General features: G+C 34.4%; 1 protein-coding gene across 1 annotated transcript in view; it reads left to right on the plus strand.

Annotated features, from left to right (window-relative positions):
• LOC134695187 (neurobeachin-like protein 1) overlaps positions 1-19,878 on the plus strand; it is a 136,666-nt gene that overhangs the window by 58,630 nt on the left and 58,158 nt on the right. Inside the window, exons 20-29 of the mRNA XM_063556397.1 lie at positions 293-381; positions 1,778-1,867; positions 2,863-3,031; positions 4,536-4,669; positions 5,105-5,261; positions 10,250-10,352; positions 11,769-11,922; positions 13,562-13,720; positions 15,285-15,444; positions 18,717-18,805. Of these exons, the coding sequence (XP_063412467.1) occupies positions 293-381; positions 1,778-1,867; positions 2,863-3,031; positions 4,536-4,669; positions 5,105-5,261; positions 10,250-10,352; positions 11,769-11,922; positions 13,562-13,720; positions 15,285-15,444; positions 18,717-18,805 (1,304 nt within the window). The remainder of the gene's footprint in view (positions 1-292; positions 382-1,777; positions 1,868-2,862; positions 3,032-4,535; positions 4,670-5,104; positions 5,262-10,249; positions 10,353-11,768; positions 11,923-13,561; positions 13,721-15,284; positions 15,445-18,716; positions 18,806-19,878) is intronic.

Below are 19,878 nucleotides of genomic sequence, written 5' to 3' on the forward strand. Positions count from 1 at the left end.
CACGATCTTTGATCACATTTATTGTGTTAGAAACCTGTTTTATGTCAAAAAATTTATCACGATTCAAATTCAGACAGTATCAAGCTTGAATATTGTGTCTCAACTTGCCACAACTGATCAGGTCTTGACCTGCAATCATATCAGGCTGCACTCAGTGAAGCATTTTATTGACAAATTCTGTACACAAAAATGACAGTAAATAGATATAGGATGATGTGGTATGATATTATGTTCTTATTTTGTTAGGGAAAGTGTACCATTGATTTAATGCAAATTCTATTTATATTAACAGGACCAAATAAGATGAATATTTTTGATGATGATGACCACACAGAACTGAATGATTTAGTCAATAAATCTGTACTCTATTACTCAGCCAAGGTCAGTGTATGATTTAGTCAATAAGTCTGTACTCTATTACTCAGCCAAGGCCAGTGAATGATTTAGTCAATAAGTCTGTACTCTATTACTCAGCCAAGGTCAGTGAATGATTTAGTCAATAAGTCTGTACTCTATTACTCAGCCAAGGTCAGTGAATGATTTAGTCAATAAGTCTGTACTCTATTACTCAGCCAAGGTCAGTTACAGATGATTTAGTCAATAAGTCTGTACTCTATTACTCAGCCAAGGTCAGTGAATGATTTAGTCAATAAGTCTGTACTCTATTACTCAGCCAAGGTCATTGAATGATTAAGTCAATAAGTCTGTACTCTATTACTCAGCCAAGGTCAGTGAATGATTTAGTCAATAAGTCTGTACTCTATTACTCAGCCAAGGTCAGTTACAATAAGTCTGTACTCTATTACTCAGGCAAGGTCAGTTACTGTACTCTATTACTCAGCCAAGGTCAGTTACAATAAGTCTGTACTCTATTACTCAGCCAAGGTCAGTAACTGTACTCTATTACTCAGCCAAGGTCAGTTACTGTACTCATTTACTCAGCCAAGGTCAGTTACAATAAGTCTGTACTCTATTACTCAGCCAAGGTCAGTTACAATAAGTCTGTACTCTATTACTCAGCCAAGGTCAGTGAATGATTTAGTCAATAAGTCTGTACTCTATTACTCAGCCAAGGTCAGTTACAATAAGTCTGTACTCTATTACTCAGCCAAGGTCAGTTACAATAAGTCTGTACTCTATTACTCAGCCAAGGTCAGTGAATGATTTAGTCAATAAGTCTGTACTCTATTACTCAGCCAAGGTCAGTTACAGATAATAGTGCAATAAACACCTTTATTGTGTTAACAAATGATTGGACAGTTCCTTTTTTAAACAGTTTTAAACTATTCAGATGATTGGATAATCATGTAAATTTGAAACACTACCTGTATCTTATATATTTGACATTAAAGAGGTTGAACTTAACTAGCGTTGTCTAGAAGTTGAGATAATTTAGTTATGTCATGCTGTCACTGAAGTTTATGCTAACACCTGCGTTTTTTATAAATGAATCAACTGATGTAAAAACTATAATTTTCTTAACTTGCTGAATGCACCCTATGTTCTTTTTGATTTTAAAGCCATCAAAAGAAACTAGCACTTTCATAATTATGTGTGATAGAATATTTGAATGAAGCCTTTAAAAATTTGTTCTAATGAATGCAAAAACCGAGTTTACAAGCTTAGTGACTATTCTTGACTGAGAATCCCAATGTTCCTATTAGCTATTCTAGAAACTTACTGATGTCTTAGTTTTTGGTGAGTGTGTTTAAAAGCATGCAACTGCTTAACTTCATTTAGGCAATGGAATTATAATCATGATTATTGTATTTTTAAGGCTCACAAAGATGGAGTAGTTGTTGATTTGACTGGAAATCAGCACCATGGACATTTGATTGGTCAGTGCTGTGTCACATGGGACATTAAGGTAAATAGTTATCAAAGGTACCAGGATTATAATTTTGTACGCCAGACGTGCGTTTCGTCTACATAAGACTCATCAGTGACGCTCATATCAAAATATTATAAAGCCAAACAAGTACAAAGTTGAAGAGCATTGAGGATCCAAAATTCCAAAAAGTTGTGCCAAATACGGCTAAGGTAATCTATGCCTGGAATAAGAAAATCCTTAGTTTTCGGAAATTTCAAAGTTTGGTAAACAGGAAATTTATAAAAATGACCACATTATTGATATTCATGTCAACACCGAAGTGTTGACTACTGGGCTGGTGATATATATGGTTAGGAGAATAAGGTAATATATGGTTAGGAGAATAAGGTTATATATGGTTAGGAGAATAAGGTAATATATGGTTAGAAGAATAAGGTAATATATGGTTAGGAGAATAAGTTAATATATGGTTAGAAGAATAGGTTAATATATGGTTAGGAGAATAAGGTAATATATGGTTAGGAGAATAAGGTAATATATGGTTAGGAGAATAAGGTAATATATGGTTAGGAGAATAAGGTAATATATGGTTAGGAGAATAGGTTAATATATGGTTAGGAGAATAAGGTAATATATGGTGAGGAGAATAAGGTAATATATGGTTAGGAGAATAAGGTAATTGTTTTTAGCAGAACCATGAAATTAAGTATCCAGGGAAATTCCATTTTTCCTGAATTCTCAAAAAGTTGATACCCATGAAAATAAATGAAATCTACAGTATTCAACTGTAGACAAGTGTCCTTGCAATATGTATGACCCAAATTATAGATAGGTTGTAAATAAATTTAATCCCATTGTTTTAAACATTTTTAAAAAAATCTTTTTTTATTAAGAAGTATTTTTTTTCTTATATGATATAACCTTTCTCATCTGATTAAGTCAAAGTCATAAGTATTAACCTTTTGATTCTTCTGGTTAGTTGCATAAAATATCATTTGAAAAAACATGTTCTCTGTATCATTTTTTTGTAGGATGTGATTAACTGTATTGGAGGAATTCAGGTTTTGTTTCCATTATTGGAGCAGGTCAACAAATCACCTATTCCTGAAAACGATGAAGTCACCACACTTTCTAATCCTGTAACCATTTCACCAACAGATGATGATTGGCTTCTGATACGTCCTAGCAGTTCTTATGCTGGTGAGTCATTAACAGATATGTGTTGTCTCCCCTGATTGGCTTCTGAAATGTCCTAGTAGTTCATATGCTGGTGAGGAATTAACAAACGTGTTGTCTCCCCTGATTGGCTCCTGATACCTCCTAGTAGTTCTCATGCTGGTGAGTCAAACAAACATGTGTTGTCTCCCCTGACTGGCTTCTGATACGTCCTAGTAATTCATATGCTGGCAAGTCATTTACAAATGGGTAGTCTTCCCTGATTGGCTTCTGATATGTCCTAGTAGTTCATATGCTGGTGAGTCATTAACAAACGTGTTGTCTCCCCTGATTGACTTCTGATACGTCCTAGTAGTTTATATGCTAGTGAGTCATAAACAAACATGTATTGTCTCCCCTGATTGGCTTCTGAAACGTCCTAGTAGTTCATATGCTGGTGAGTCATTAACAAACGTGTTGTCTTCCCTAATTGGCTTCTGATACATCCTAGTATTTCATATGCTAGTGAGTCATAAACAAAATGTGTTGTCTCCCCTGATTGGCTTCTATTACGTCAAATTAGGCAGATAATGTGTTAGTCTGATTAATAGTAGTTGTATCAATGTTTTCACATCTAATTCCCATGGTGATTTAAAATGGCTTAATGGGGAAGCAGCAAATACCAGTTTTCCAGTCTTTGATCGAGTTCTCCTTTGATGGAACCCTAGATCTCCTACATTTGAAGGGAACAGTCTACCCAGAGACTGCTCCTTTGATGGAACTCTAGATCTCCTACATTTGAAGGGAACAGTCTACCCAGAGACTGCTCCTTTGATGGAACCCTAGATCTCCTACATTTGAAGAGAACAGTCTACCCAGAGACTGCTCCTTTGATGGAACCCTAGATCTCCTACATTTGAAGGGAACAGTCTACCCAGAGACTGCTCCTTTGATGGAACTCTAGATCTCCTACATTTGAAGGGAACAGTCTACCCAGAGACTGCTCCTTTGATGGAACCCTAGATCTCCTACATTCGAAGAGAACAGTCTACCCAGAGACTGCTCCTTTGATGGAACCCTAGATCTCCTACATTTGAAGGGAACAGTCTACCCAGAGACTGCTCCTTTGATGGAACCCTAGATCTCCTACATTTGAAGGGAACAGTCTACCCAGAGACTGCTCCTTTGATGGAACCCTAGATCTCCTACATTTGAAGGGAACAGTCTACCCAGAGACTGCTCCTTTGATGGAACCCTAGATCTCCTACATTTGAAGGGAACAGTCTACCCAGAGACTGCTCCTTTGATGGAACCCTAGATCTCCTACATTCGAAGAGAACAGTCTACCCAGAGACTGCTCCTTTGATGGAACCCTAGATCTCCTACATTTGAAGGGAACAGTCTACCCGGAGACTGCTGACACAGTTGAATAAAGTATGCACTGTGAAAGTATGAAGATAAAGAGTAAAAATTGGATAGACATAGTTAGTATATTGGATAGACATAGTAAGTATATTGGATTCAATTGTATTACTATTATCTGTTTCAGATTCTAAACTAGAACAGAATCAAGCAGCAGGGTTTTTGACACTTTTAAGACATATGTTACACACAAGTTCTACAAACAGGGACACTTTCACCAGAATAAATGCGGCGGCAACAATTGGAGCAATATTACAGAAGGTAAAGCACATGTTACAGCATAAATTGTAGGTATCAAAATCCTAGTCCAAATCAAGATTTCAATATCTACTAGTAAAAACTAGGATGATTACTGGAAAAAAAATAATAAAACAGTATTTTGATTTACTTGATAATGGAATTATTTTATAATTAAACTTGTCTTGTCTTTTCTAAGACATTCCAAACATTTGAACAAACCTGTATGTGGTAAGTGTTAATGAACTTCTTGAACAACTTTACTTTGCTTCAATACATCCAAAGAAAAATATAACAAGTTACTCCTTTACTTTAAATCTATGCTAGTGAATTACTCCATAATCTCCGTTGGTAGAGTTTTAGCATGGGTACTGGGATGGATTACTCACTTTACAGTAATTAATTTGGAAAGGCAAATCATGCTCTCCTTTTAAACTTTTTTTTCTTGTTTTCTTGTAGGTGAACTGTAAGCTGATTGACGTGCATGTTCTAATGTCTGCTCAGTTATTGGTAGATATGGCCACCACCACTAGTCGTACTCTTCTGCAACACTTATACCAATACATTTTGTTTGACTTCAGAATCTGGAGCAAAAGTCATTTTCCTATACGAATAGGTAAGAAAATAACACTACCTGTCAATAGTTTGGTTGTCAAAAAATACAAGAACACTTTTTTAAACAGATATATCATGTTAAGTTGGGGTATTTGCGAAAAAATACCAGTTGAGAAAAAGAATGTTAAATTTTGCGGGCCCTAAGGTGAGGGAAATTCATTCTCAAGACTGGTATTTTCGCAAATACCCCTCAAGAACATGCTATATCTGTCTTATTACACCAAATGTTAACGTTCATAACTATGATTATGACATTACAAGAGTCCAGTCGAATAGAGTATCTTTTTTCAAATACTACAGCAGAGTAAAAAAGGCATATTCTTATTGCATATACCCCGGCACGATAATGAAATAAACAATATTCATTTGATAACAGTAAATTGGTGAAAAATACACTAGCTATCAACCAATCAAAACCCAGGATTCTTACATAAGGTGTAATTACAATAAAAATTCAAACTATATCGATATTAAAACTGTATTGAAAGTGGAACATAACCATGTCTATTGTAAATAAAACTGATCTTTTTTCATAAACTTAATCATTTTAATTATATGAAATATTGATATTTATGAGTTTTTTTACTCCCACTTTAAAAAAGGTGGTTATACACCCACTTTATAAAAGTGCTTTTGAAAAGTGGTGGTAAACTGTTTAACCTCTGTCTACGTTTGTCAGTCCATCAGTCTATCCATCTGTGTCCCATGAATATTTTTGTTGCATCTTTCTCAGCAACTGCATTACAAGGATTTATGAAAGGAGTAGGTTCAGTAAGACCCCTTTTCGGCCCAAAAATATAGCAGTTTTTCAAAATTGTGAAAATGTAATCTTTTAGCTATTTACTGGAAAGTAGAATGCTTGTACTACATAAATATGAGCTGTTTTTGACAATACAATGCACATATATTGGGTACTAACATCATTAAGGCATGCTAAATTACTGAAATCTTCACAATATTAACATTTTAGTTAAATTTTAGACGGTTTTCATTTTAGATAAAAGTGGCCGCATTCGTGTTCATTCATAATATTGAGATCTAAGTTGTATTTGATGATAATACATAACATATATAAAGGTTGAGGATGAACATGGATGGGGCCACTTTCATTTTTGATAAAAAAAACATCTGAAAAGTGATGTTTTTTTGGCATATTTCATAGATTTTTCATATTTCCGCTTGAATCAGAGCGTTTTTAATGACTTAATAAGCCAAAATCTTTCACAAAAACGAATTGAATCAATTGAAATAGACACTTAAGTGTTTAAAAGTGTCCAAAATCTTTCGATCAAGAACCTGAAATTTGAGGCCAAAATCGGCCCTTACCGTACCTACTCCTTTATTTTCAGGTTTTATACAAGTGAGATATATAATATTGTGTGATGCATTTTAAGATTCATCACTCAATTACTTCCTATTTACCAAATTAATTGGCTGGGGGTATCATCAGTAAGCAGTAGCTCGCAGTTTCACTTATTTTTGGAAAGTTTGCTATAGCTTGCTATAGCAATAAACTTTCTTAGGTCATCGGCCTCTAACCGGAGTGAAAGGTTATCTTACTTTAGGAAGTGTGTCTTTCTTCTAGACAATGTAGTTCTGGTGTTTGAAAACTAATAATAGAAACATGCTTTTGAAATTTTGAGCTTTCCAATTTTGATGGCATACAGTTTGAATTAAAATATACTGAATTTTTATCGATAAACCAAATAATCCAACTTCATTTTGACGAACAAACAATACTTCGCAGATCTGCACTTCGCGGAAAGTAAATCAATACACACACGAGACGGGAGATTCTACGTTATGCTTTTATCGGTATTCTCCAGACATGCGTCAGATCCATATATGTGTGCTTCCAGACGGGAGTACTATAATTCCGGTTTCTAAGGTTTCTCCGGTTAAAGAGAAAATTAAAACTGTGTTAAAAATATTTTATGAATGAACGTTTTTCGACGCTGATTACGATTTTTATAAATGATTATGCAATACCTAAAAGCCTGAGAGTATCGAAAGAATTATGGTATATCATCTAATTTCGTCCCACAACAACCTCGGACTATAATAAACTCGGCCTTTTACATATTCGGCATTACAAAATGGGATTACAACAGATTTCGTAAATGAACTACATTGTACTTGCTATTAAAACTCATAATAAAGTTTTTGCTCAGTCTTCTTATTTTTTCTTGGGGTTCATTTAGGTGTATTTTGAGGGGCAAACAGAAGGGAGTAACTAACTATAAAAGCCTATAGGATTTTTTTTTAAATTTTCAAATGACTTAAACTTGAAAACAGTAAGTGACGGACACATATGGTTTTCAGTAATGTTCACAGGACCATAAAATAAATCAAGTTAAATTTAGGTTGAGTCCATGGGGTCACCCAACCCAACCCGTCATGTTTGATAACTTGAAAACAGTCATGATCCCCACCCCTAAACCATATATATGCTTATACAGTACAATAAAACAAATCAAATGAAATAAAAGGTGAGTCCCCAGGGGTGACTATTTTTTGGGGTCAGCCCCACCCCCTCATGTTTGAAAACTTGGAACAGTCAAGATCCCTACCCCTAAACCATATATATTTTTGTATGGGGCATCAAAACAAATCTAATGATATATAGCGGGAGTCCCTCTGGGTCATCCCCACCCCCTTATGTTTGATAACTTTTAAACGGCTGAAATCCCCACGCCTTAGCAACATATATTCTTGTATTGGACAATAAAACAAATCAAATGAAATTAAAGGGGTATCCCTAGGGGTCACTCCCACCCCCTTGTTGTTTGAGAACTTTTACGGTTGAGATCCCCACCCATAAACCATATATATTTTTGTATGGGGCAACAAAACCAATCAATTAAAATACAATGGGAGTCCCTTTAGGTCAGCCCCACCCCTTCTACTTGAGAACTTGGAAATGGCCAAGATCCCCACCCCAAACCATATATATTCTTGTACTGGACAATAAAACAAATCAAATGAAATTGAAGGCGAGTCTCCAGGGATCACTCCCACCCCTTTGTTGTTTGAGAACTTTTAAATGGTTGAGATCCCCACCCATAAACCATATATATTTTTGTATGGGACAATAAAATAAATCAAAAGAAATATAGAATAAGTCCACCAGGGTGACCCAAACCCCCACCCCTTTTTTTTTGAAAACTAGTAAAGGGTCGAAATCCCCACCCCTAAATCATTTATATTCTTTTATGGGGCAACAAAACAAATCAAATGATATAAAGTTAGAGTCCCTCTGGGTCATCCCCACCCCCATATGTTTGAGAACTTTCAAACGGCTGAGATGCCGACCCTTTAACCATATATATTCTTGTATAGAACAATAAAACGAATAAAATGAAATACATTTATAATTAGAGTCCCTCAGTGTCACCCCACCCCATCCTGTTTTGAGAACTTGTAAATAGTCGAAATCCATCCCTTCTTTTCGAAAACTGAAAACTGTAGAAATCCCCACACTGAAACTACATATATTCTTGTACGGAATAATAAAACAAATCAGATGAAAAAATGGTAAGTCCGGGATCCCTTATGGTCACTCTTACCCCTATCTGCTGCCTGTTTAAGAACTCGTAAACTGTCTAGATCCCCACCCATAAATCATAAATATTACTGTACAGGATTTCAAGAATATTTGAATGACATACAGGTGTATTACCTAGACATCACTTTACTAGACCAGACCACTTTGCCAAATGTCAGGCGACTGTTGGAATGACTAATTTTGAGAGCTTTGTTTGGGAGACTTTCAAGCAGCATCCTGTTTATTTCTTGATAAAGTTTTTTTTTCTTTCGAAAAGTTAACCATGCAATCTACACATTTACAATCTATTTGAAATATTACAATCTACCGTTGCAAACTTTACACAGGTGCTATCCAGCTCTTTGATTTTTTATCCCTTGGGCCTTGCACGATATGGGATAGAGTAAGAGTCTCTGTTTACAGTTATTATGTCATACATTTCAAATTGTTATACTTATATGACACAGTTTATATTTGTATTCTAACAGTGCACATGTCTGTATTTTGTAGGACACAGTTTATATTTGTATTCTAACAGTGCACATGTCTGTATTTTGTAGGACACAGTTTATATTTGTATTCTAACAGTGAACATGTCTGTATTTTGTAGGACACAGTTTATATTTGTATTCTAACAGTGCACATGTCTGTATTTTGTATGAAACAGTTTATATTTGAATTCTAACAGTGAACATGTCTGTATTTTGTAGGACACAGTTTATATTTGTATTCTAACAGTGAACATGTCTGTATTTTGTAGGACACAGTTTATATTTGTATTCAAACAGTGCACATGTCTGTATTTTGTAGGACACAGTTTATATTTGTATTCTAACAGTGAACATGTCTGAATTTTGTAGGACACAGTTTATATTTGTATTCTAACAGTGCACATGTCTGTATTTTGTAGGAAACAGTTTATATTTGTATTCTAACAGTGAACATGTCTGAATTTTGTAGGACACAGTTTATATTTTTATTCTAACAGTGCACATGTCTTTATTTTGTAGGACACAGTTTATATTTGTGTTCTAACAGTGCACATGTCTGTATAAACTTGTGTTCTAACAGTGCACATGTCTGTATTTTGTAGGACACAGTTTATATTTGTATTCTAACAGTGAACATGTCTGTATTTTGTAGGACACAGTTTATATTTGTATTCTAACAGTGAACATGTCTGTATTTTGTAGGACACAGTTTATATTTGTATTCTAACAGTGCACATGTCTGTATTTTGTAGGACACAGTTTATATATTTGTGTTCTAACAGTGCACATGTCTGTATTTTGTAGGACACAGTTTATATTTGTATTCTAACAGTGCACATGTCTGTATTTTGTAGGACACAGTTTATATTTGTATTCTAACAGTGCACATGTCTGTATTTTGTAGGAAATAGTTTATATTTGTATTCTAACAGTGCACATGTCTGTATTTTGTAGGACACATCCAGTATCTCTCTACAATAATTAAAGATGACAAGAAGTACTTCAGGAAGAAGTTTGGTGTACAGTTCATATTGGATGTAATCAGAATGTATTATAGGTAAAATAACTACTTAGTTTTATTATAATAGAAAACAGGCAAGTTATTTTTTTGTGATATTTTTTTTAAACCAAAAAGGAATAAAGAAATGTATAAAACACATTATAACAATTCAACCAAGTCCAAGTTGTTTGAAAGCTAATCCCCCAGGGACATTAAAAATGTAACTTTAAAAGCTCAGTAGATTATTATACTATACAAAGTGACAGGATAATGAAATTGAGAAAGGAAATGGGGAATGTGTCAAAGCGACAACAACCCGACCATCAAGCAGACAACAGCTGAAGGCCACCAATGGGTCTTCAATGTAAGGAGAAACTCTCATACCCGTTTTTCTGACCCAAATTTTTAAATTGGTTTCTGTCATTTCAATAGACAACTTTCGAGTTCATCCGTCACCGGAAAAAACTCGTCAATTATACGCGCCTTTATCGCAGTCATCTGTGCGTTTAGGGGCGTCGTCACTTCCTTACACGGTTGAGCGAGTGGTTGGAAAATTATAATTCTATATTGTACGAATTATTCGGCAAATTGAATTCTAAAAATAGACAATCAACACTGCTGTCATTAGGGAATTGTCAGTAAGTACCTACAGAGCAACCATTATTTCTAGTTTATCCTGCACAAAAACGATCACTAAGACGCTTGATGAACGTAAATAGTGCAGGGATACAGGCGAGCCCCTCTATCTGGTAAATGACGTCATAAAGGCGTGCATAATTGACGAGTTTTTGCCGGTGACGGATGAACTCGAAAGTGGTCTATTTAGAAAAGGTCACTTATGTCAACTATGATCGTTTTCAGATCATTAGTTTAAGGTAAATTAAATATAAATATAAAATTGTCAATCCTCCACAAGACAAACAAAATAATGAACAAATGACACATAGAAATTAAAAAAAAAAACAGTTTAAGGAAACTGGCTTGTCATGTTTTGGATTTTTTGTCAGATTTTCGGAATCCTCTGGTTTTATCCATTTGTATGCCTTGAAAAAATTTGCCCGGTGACCCCCATTTTTCTTTTTATAAATCCTTTACATGTATAATGATAAGCCATCTGTAAAAGTCTTATTAAATTTTTATTACTTTTTAACAGTTTTTTAGAACTTCAATTGTCAATGATAAAGCTATGAAAAGTCAAGAGAGAATATTTTCCCGCCAATATTTCAATGGCTTATATCTCGAAAACAAGCACGGTGATCTTTATATTTTTTTTGCTCTTTGGATTCCTTTATTAATTCCCTATAAAAAAAACTAGTGTTTTGAAAAGTTAATTACTTTGAAACTGACAAGCGAACTCCCTTAAAAAAAAACAGAAAAAAAACATCAAATTTTGATGGATATTAGAATATGGAACTACATAATACTAAAGATCATATTAGACCACCAAACATTTCTATATTTCATATTTTCCAGTTCTGTACGAGATAGTGGTCTTTCATCAGAAGATTCTAAACAGATCCGTGTATCTTTATTTAGTCTGGTGAAGTTTTATATAGCAAGGGAAGTAACTGCTGATGAACTTTTACACATAATAGGTTTTCTTGTGGTGGCCAGAGAGGAAAATATGGTAGGTTCCAATATGTGTCTTTTTTTGTATCCACCAAATCAACATTTATTTTTATGATTGTTTGGCACTATATCAAAATTACAAATTACAAAAAAAAAACACTTATAAGAAAAAGAGAAAAGGCATACATTTTAAAATCTAATAGAAACAGAGTTCTGTATTGCTATTCTTTACCTTAACAACTACTAAATCACTTACAGTGATGAAATAAATTAAAGGTAATTAAACATTTTAAATGTCAACTGAATTATACCACATCTAGATTCAGGCAGACAAGAAAGGCTTGGTTAAAAACCATTGCAATTATCAGTGAAACATTTTAAGGCTTTATGACCGATGAAGCAAAAGATATTTATCTTTTGAGCCTCTGCGTCAATAAAGACGTACTGTACAGATGGATTAGTAGGACAGCTTAACTGATACAGGGTATGATGTATCACTACTAATGTTAGAGAGAGCTAGATAAACATTTTTCTAATGCAATTTGGATGTAACAATTTTTTTCATTGGCTAAAAGTTGCCGTTAAATCCACAGTTGACTAGACGTAACTAAGGAGGGACCAGCCATTTTGAATTGGTGAATCAACAAATGTTCGATTACTACTATATAATCGAAAATAAAACAACACCTACCTCGAATTCGCCGTTTTAATGTAATTTTATCCAAATTTGAAGCGTACAGGTAACGTAATAACGTCCAGTTTGCAAGTTTTCATTTGTATGACGTCACGTTTAGCCATGACGTCTTTGTGCCAAAATCATTCAAGAAGTTTCGCGGATTTTTTTTATTTGACATATTTAGACATTTTTTCAAGTTTTATCGGATTTTTTCTTTTTGTAATGCATTAGAATCGGAATAACAGTACTGTAGTTGAAGAGTTGCCACCGTCAATTTTGATTTAACGGTCGCAAATCTCCGTTTTACTGTCTCCGCTACGCGTCGCCAGTAAAACTGCATTTGCGACCATCAAATCTACAATTGACAGTGGCAACTCTTCAACTACAGTACTGTTATTCCTTAATTTGAAGAGAACTCAAACAACACAAAATATCAAAAAAATAGAATAGTCACCATAATGTTTTTATAGCAGAACAAGTGCACAGTTCCACCAGAATAGAAATACATTTTGTTAACATGTAATTAGATTCTACTGGAAGGTTTAAAATCATATGGACAATGATCTGGTTTATATCCCAGTATTATGGAAGTGGATTTTATTGAAACACTTTAGTTTCAGGGATGTTTTGTTTGTGTATACATGTGTACATACCTTTGAGATAATGTACAGTACAAAAAAATAACCAGCTTTCTTACCCTCCTTTATATAATTCTGGAACTGTCCTCAGTATTTATAGATAAGAATGAAATAAGATGTGGTCATTGATACACCAATTAAATAATATAAGTTGACACAAAAAGTAATTGAAATAAAATACCTGATGGTAACATGGATTTGAACATCATGCATATAAAGATATAGTGTGAATCATCAAACAGATTGCACAGTACAAGATACCACATCACCTCTTTGTGTGTATTCAATACTTCCTCATATAATTTGTATTTAGAAATAATTTTATTTTCTCGGATTTGTGGTACTACAATGTATTTGAAACATTCCACTTATATTTGTTTCAGATCTGTGAGATTTTAGACGTATTGATATCACTTCTAGAGAACCCCCGTAAACAGGACCAGTTATTTCTGTTGTTATTTGAGGCAGACATGGGAGAGATGTTATATGGTTTACTGGTACACCAAGGATACTCAGTTGTATTCTATGAAAAAATTGTCAAGGTCAAATTAATTTTAATGTTTCCAAGTGTACATATTTTAATGTTTACATGTGTACATATTTTAATGTTTACAAGTGTACATATGTTATTATTATACTTCATGTCAAAATGCAAGATTTTGATTGGCTTATACGAGGGTGTCAATTTACTCTATTACCCTTCATGGAGACGCTTGATCAAGTGTGCGCTTTATTAAATACGACGCTATCCTATGACAAATACTCTATCACCCTTCACAGAGACGCTTGATCAAGTGTGCGCTTTATTAAATACGACTCTATCCTATGGCAATTATTCTATTACCCTTCCCGGAGACGTTTGATCAAGTGTGCGCTTTATTAAATACAGATGGTTATGTACAAGATGTCAAAGTTTATTACTTTGAATTTTAAATTTAATCGACAGTAATAACAGAACATTCAGTATAATAAATTAAATAACACATAATAAGGCATTGTCAACCTTGGCTTCGCAGCGGTTGACAATGTTTTCTCAGGGTACCAATCTGCTCTATCACCCTCTCAGCTATGTGTTATTTATATAATGTTTACATGTGTACATATTGTAATGTTTACATGTGTACATATTTTAATGATTACAAGTGTACATATTTTAATGTTTACATGTGTACATAATTTAATGTTTACAAGTGTACATATTTTAGGAGATGTAGAGTATACATCAATCAATATTTCACTCTCCTTCCCCCCACAAAAAATAGGTAGAAGTAAACCATTATATGTCAAAAATGTACTTCCCTAGCTCCTTACCATTGGCTATGTATCTATCATGCACAGGAAGCAGGTATAGATATCAACCTCTAAATGGTCCAAAGTTAGCAATTTATTCAACAAAAAAGATTAAAGATCTTCCATCAACACTCAATTCTCAAATAAAGAAAACAATGATATATTTCTCAGACAACTGGGACAACATCCCTTATGCACCCGAAATGAGGAACTCAAAAGTCATGTGTAAAGAAAAAATCTCTGTTTAGTGATATTGGACATGTTTCTATTTTTTACAAATAACTGATCTTAACCATTTGTGGTGATTAGGAAAGTAGAGGAACATAGAATAAATGTGTAAAAACTATGGAGCTAATAAATGTGTTCAAAGTATTAAATTTTCAAAGAACTTATTGTGTTAAAAAGGGGATATTTTACCACAAGGAGCCACATCACAAAAGAATGTTTGGGATACACTAATTTACAGAAAAAGTAATCTCACCTCGTACCCAAAAAAATTTAACGACATATGTGAAAATGTCACAGCTTCGAAACGAGCTATCATACATATCCAAGTTTACAATATGGACTGAGCTACAGGGTAAAATGTTACCATTACCAGCTATGTAAAAACAATTAAAGATATTGAACCATTTTTGACAAGGTTGAAGCAAATGTCTAGTATTGAATAGCATTGGGTAAAAGAAAATATGTAGAAATATTGTATAGTTGTTAAGATTTGATACTGGCGCCTTTAAGGATCAAAGTGAAAACTGGTCGTGAAGAAAATATTTATTTGTAATAACTGATATTTATTTCATCTGTTTTATTTTACAGGTTTTATATTTATTGCTCAAGTCAGATAAAGTTTATGAAAAAAGTAAAACCCGTCTTCGGCTGGCCGAATGTGGGCATTTAGGAATTGTTGGATTGATGCAGGGCATTGATATCTCTGGGCCAATGATCAAAAGATTTTTAGAACAAGTAACTTTTAATGGTAAGTTGAGACATTTACTATTTAAACAATAAATATATCAACATATGATGACAGAAAACTAACATGGCTTTATAAAAGTGGAGGAAATCATTGTTAAACAATATAAGAATTTGAGAAAAGCCTTGGGTTCCTATCAAATTATGCCTATTTTTCAAAATAATACGGCAAAGTTAATTAGTAGTTTTTGATAAGCATTTATTTATTGAAAGTTCTTAGATTTCTTTGTACGATGTAAAAATGATTATGAATATACAATAAAATGAGTTATGTAGCATACATTTTTAATAAGAAATTCTCTTATTTTCCAATGGAAACATATCTTAAAAGAGGTCTTTTGGGAAAATTATCTTGAAATATACATATCCCTTTTCAAAGGTGTTAAATATTCTTGTGATGTTGGTATATGAAATCCAGGTATGATAAGAAGGCAAGGGGTGGATACTTGAGTGTGTCGAGGTCTGATTAGAGGACAGGGTGGATACTTTGGAGTGTGTCGAGGTCTGATTAGAGGACAGGTTGGATACTTTAAAGTGTGTTATATGAAATCCAGGTATGATTAGAGGACAGGGTGGATACTTTAGAGTGTGTTATATGAAATCGAGGTATGATAAAGAGGACAGGGTAGATACTTTAGAGTGTGGCAAGGTATGATTAGAGGACAGGGTGGATACTTTAGAGTGTGGCAAGGTATGATTAGAGGACAGGGTGGATACTTTAGAGTGTGGCAAGGTATGATTAGAGGACAGGATGGATACTTTAGAGTGTGGTAAGGTATGATTAGAGGACAGGGTGGATACTTTAGTGTGTGGCAAGTATGATTAGAGGACAGGGTGGATACTTTAGAGTGTGGCAAGGTATGATTAGAGGACAGGGTGGATACTTTAGAGTGTGGCAAGGTATGATTAGAGGACAGGGTGGATACTTTAGAGTGTGGCAAGGTATGATTAGAGGACAGGATGGATACTTTAGAGTGTGGTAAGGTATGATTAGAGGACAGGGTGGATACTTTTGAGTGTGGCAAGTATGATTAGAGGACAGGGTGGATACTTTAGAGTGTGGCAAGGTATGATTAGAAGACAGGGTGGATACTTTAGAGTGTGTCAAGTATGATTAGAGGACAGGATGGATACTTTAGAGTGTGGCAAGGTATGATTAGAGGACAGGGTGGATACTTTTGAGTGTGGCAAGTATGATTAGAGGACAGGGTGGATACTTTAGAGTGTGGCAAGGTATGATTAGAGGACAGGGTGGATACTTTAGAGTGTGGCAAGTATGATTAGAGGACAGGGTGGATACTTTAGAGTGTGGCAATGTATGATTAGAGGACAGGGTGGATACTTTAGAGTGTGGCAAGGTATGATTAGAGGACAGGGTGGATACTTTTGAGTGTGGCAAGTATGATTAGAGGACAGGGTGGATACTTTAGAGTGTGGCAAGGTATGATTAGAAGACAGGGTGGATACTTTAGAGTGTGTCAAGTATGATTAGAGGACAGGGTGGATACTTTAGAGTGTGGCAAGGTATGATTAGAGGACAGGGTGGATACTTTTGAGTGTGGCAAGTATGATTAGAGGACAGGGTGGATACTTTAGAGTGTGGCAAGGTATGATTAGAGGACAGGGTGGATACTTTAGAGTGTGGCAAGTATGATTAGAGGACAGGGTGGATACTTTAGAGTGTGGCAATGTATGATTAGAGGACAGGGTGGATACTTTAGAGTGTGGCAAGGTATGATTAGAGGACAGGGTGGATACTTTAGAGTGTGGCAAGGTATGATTAGAGGACAGGGTGGATACTTTAGAGTGTGGCAAGGTATGATAAGAGGACAGGGTGGATACTTTAGAGTGTGTGGCAAGGTATGATTAGAGGACAAGGTGGATACTTTAGAGTGTGGCAAGGTATGATTAGAGGACAGGGTGGATACTTTAGAGTGTGGCAAGGTATGATTAGAGGACAGGGTGGATACTTTAGAGTGTGGCAAGGTATGATTAGAGGACAGGGTGGATACTTTAGAGTGTGGCAAGGTATGATTAGAGGACAGGGTGGATACTTTAGAGTGTGGCAAGGTATGATAAGAGGACAGGGTGGATACTTTAGAGTGTGTGGCAAGGTATGATTAGAGGACAAGGTGGATACTTTAGAGTGTGGCAAGGTATGATTAGAGGACAGGGTGGATACTTTAGAGTGTGGCAAGGTATGATTAGAGGACAGGGTGGATACTTTAGAGTGTGGCAAGGTATGATAAGAGGACAGGGTGGATACTTTAGAGTGTGTGGCAAGGTATGATTAGAGGACAAGGTGGATATTTTAGAGTCTGGCTGACAGTTACAGTTTGTGTTATGCTTCAAGTAAGAGTTCAAGTTGCATTTCAAGTTATATTGAGTTGAAGTCACCATTCTAGTTAAAGTTGATAATTTATTTAATGGGAGTATGTTTTACGCTATTTATTAAACATTAAGCTTTTTAATACCCCCACTAAGAATAGAAGCAAATATATTGTTTTGCATCTGTGTTTTGATACATCACTGACTTGTTTTATTAGTCCCCTACTATCTGAACTGGCAAAGCTGAAAGGGACTATAGGTTTGAACTTTATCCGTCTGTTAATCCGTCAGTCCTTTGAATTAGTTGTCCACAATTTTTCTTCATTCTTGAAGTTATTGATATTTGGTATTTAGTCATATCATGGCCAGTTACAGATCAAGTTTGAGTTTTGTTCTGGTCTGTAGTTCACACGAGAAAACAGTTTCCCACACTCTTTTCTGTCATGCTTAAAGCATGGATTTGATATTTGATATATAAATTATTATAATTTACCATGACAAGCACTTCATCAAGTTCTAACTTTGTAGGTTAGGATGATTTTGTTGCTGAGTTATGGTGTTCTGACTTAAAAAATTAACATAAAAAATAAAAAAAATTATGCCCCTACATCAATGGAGGGGTATTTAGTGTTACTCTTGTTCATACATCCAAAAGTTTCTTACTTTAGTTTGTGAAACTAAGGCAAAACGCTTATTACAAAAAACGCAGATCAAGTTCAAATAGGAGCATTGTTTGTGTCCCATGGACACATTCTCCATTTATTTCATAAGATATTGATTTGATATTTGTTATAAAGTTTGACCATGACAAAGTTAACAAGCATTGGTTGACCGTTATGGAATATCAGTTTTACAGATGATAGACAATATGTCATAACAGAAGTTACGATGATTTAGCTTTTTGTAAAAATAAAGAATTAAATATAAAATGTTGCCTATATTTTGTAGATACTTCACAGAACTACAACTCCGTTTTAGCAATACTACAGTTAATACATACTTGTGGATCTGATATTAAACTGGAAGCTACAAAACAGGTTGGTATTTAAATTATTATTATTATTATTATTATTATTACAAGGCATTTTTATAGCGCATTATATAAAAATACAATTACTCTAAGTGCTTTACATGTTAAAACAAAAATACACAGGTTCGTACACACACGAAATTACAAAGTTAAAAATATACCGAAATCTGTATAAAGCATACATCAAATCAACTATAAAAAGTTAAGACTCCAGCAACTTAAAAGAATTATTAATTAATAAGTTAAAATTTGAGAATTCGTTATCTTAATTAAATATTTCTAAAATTTGCTGAATTTTGTAAACAGAACCATATTGCTCATTTATATAGGACAAAATATCAGTTAGTTCTTGTAGACATATAGACAACCTCTCTACTACACCTTTAAGATGATCAACCAGGTTTTTGTTATCTTGAGAAAAAATCTGACCAATATGTTTCTGAATGTGCATGAAATATTTATGATATCCAGCAAGTATTATTAAATCAAGTTGTTTATCACTAAAGTCTTCTCTGTAAAAAATGATGGCCCTTGTGTGTTGTTTCATGGTCTGTCTTTTGGTATGTATAAATATAAAAAAGAAGATGTGGTATGATTGCCAATGAGACAACTATCCACAAAAGACCAAAATGAAACAAACATTAACAACTATAGCATGTATAGGTCACTGTACAGCCTTCAACAATGAGCAAAGCCTATACCACATAGTCAGCTATAAAAGGCCCCGATAAGACAATGTAAAACAATTCAAACGAGCAAACTAACGGCCTTATTAATGTAAATTAAAGGAACACTCTATCTTTTGGTGTTTATAAATCACACTCATACATACTCCTTTTTTGTCCTTTCAAATTGAGAAAAAACTTTCTTCTTGTGCATAGCATGCAGAAAAAATCTGGATCACATATATACAGTCCCTTGATGCCTTCTGCAGATCAGCTAGATATATTTAGCCTACTCACAGAATTCTTTTTTGTTACTTTCTAGAGGTGTGCCTGAGAAGACGGTTTTATATATACTCCTATATATAAAATGACTGAATAAATAGTCAACGATAAATCTTACAGGGCGATGGATCAT

Source organism: Mytilus trossulus, chromosome 13 (genome assembly GCF_036588685.1).
Source record: "Mytilus trossulus isolate FHL-02 chromosome 13, PNRI_Mtr1.1.1.hap1, whole genome shotgun sequence".
Classification (NCBI taxonomy): domain Eukaryota; kingdom Metazoa; phylum Mollusca; class Bivalvia; order Mytilida; family Mytilidae; genus Mytilus; species Mytilus trossulus.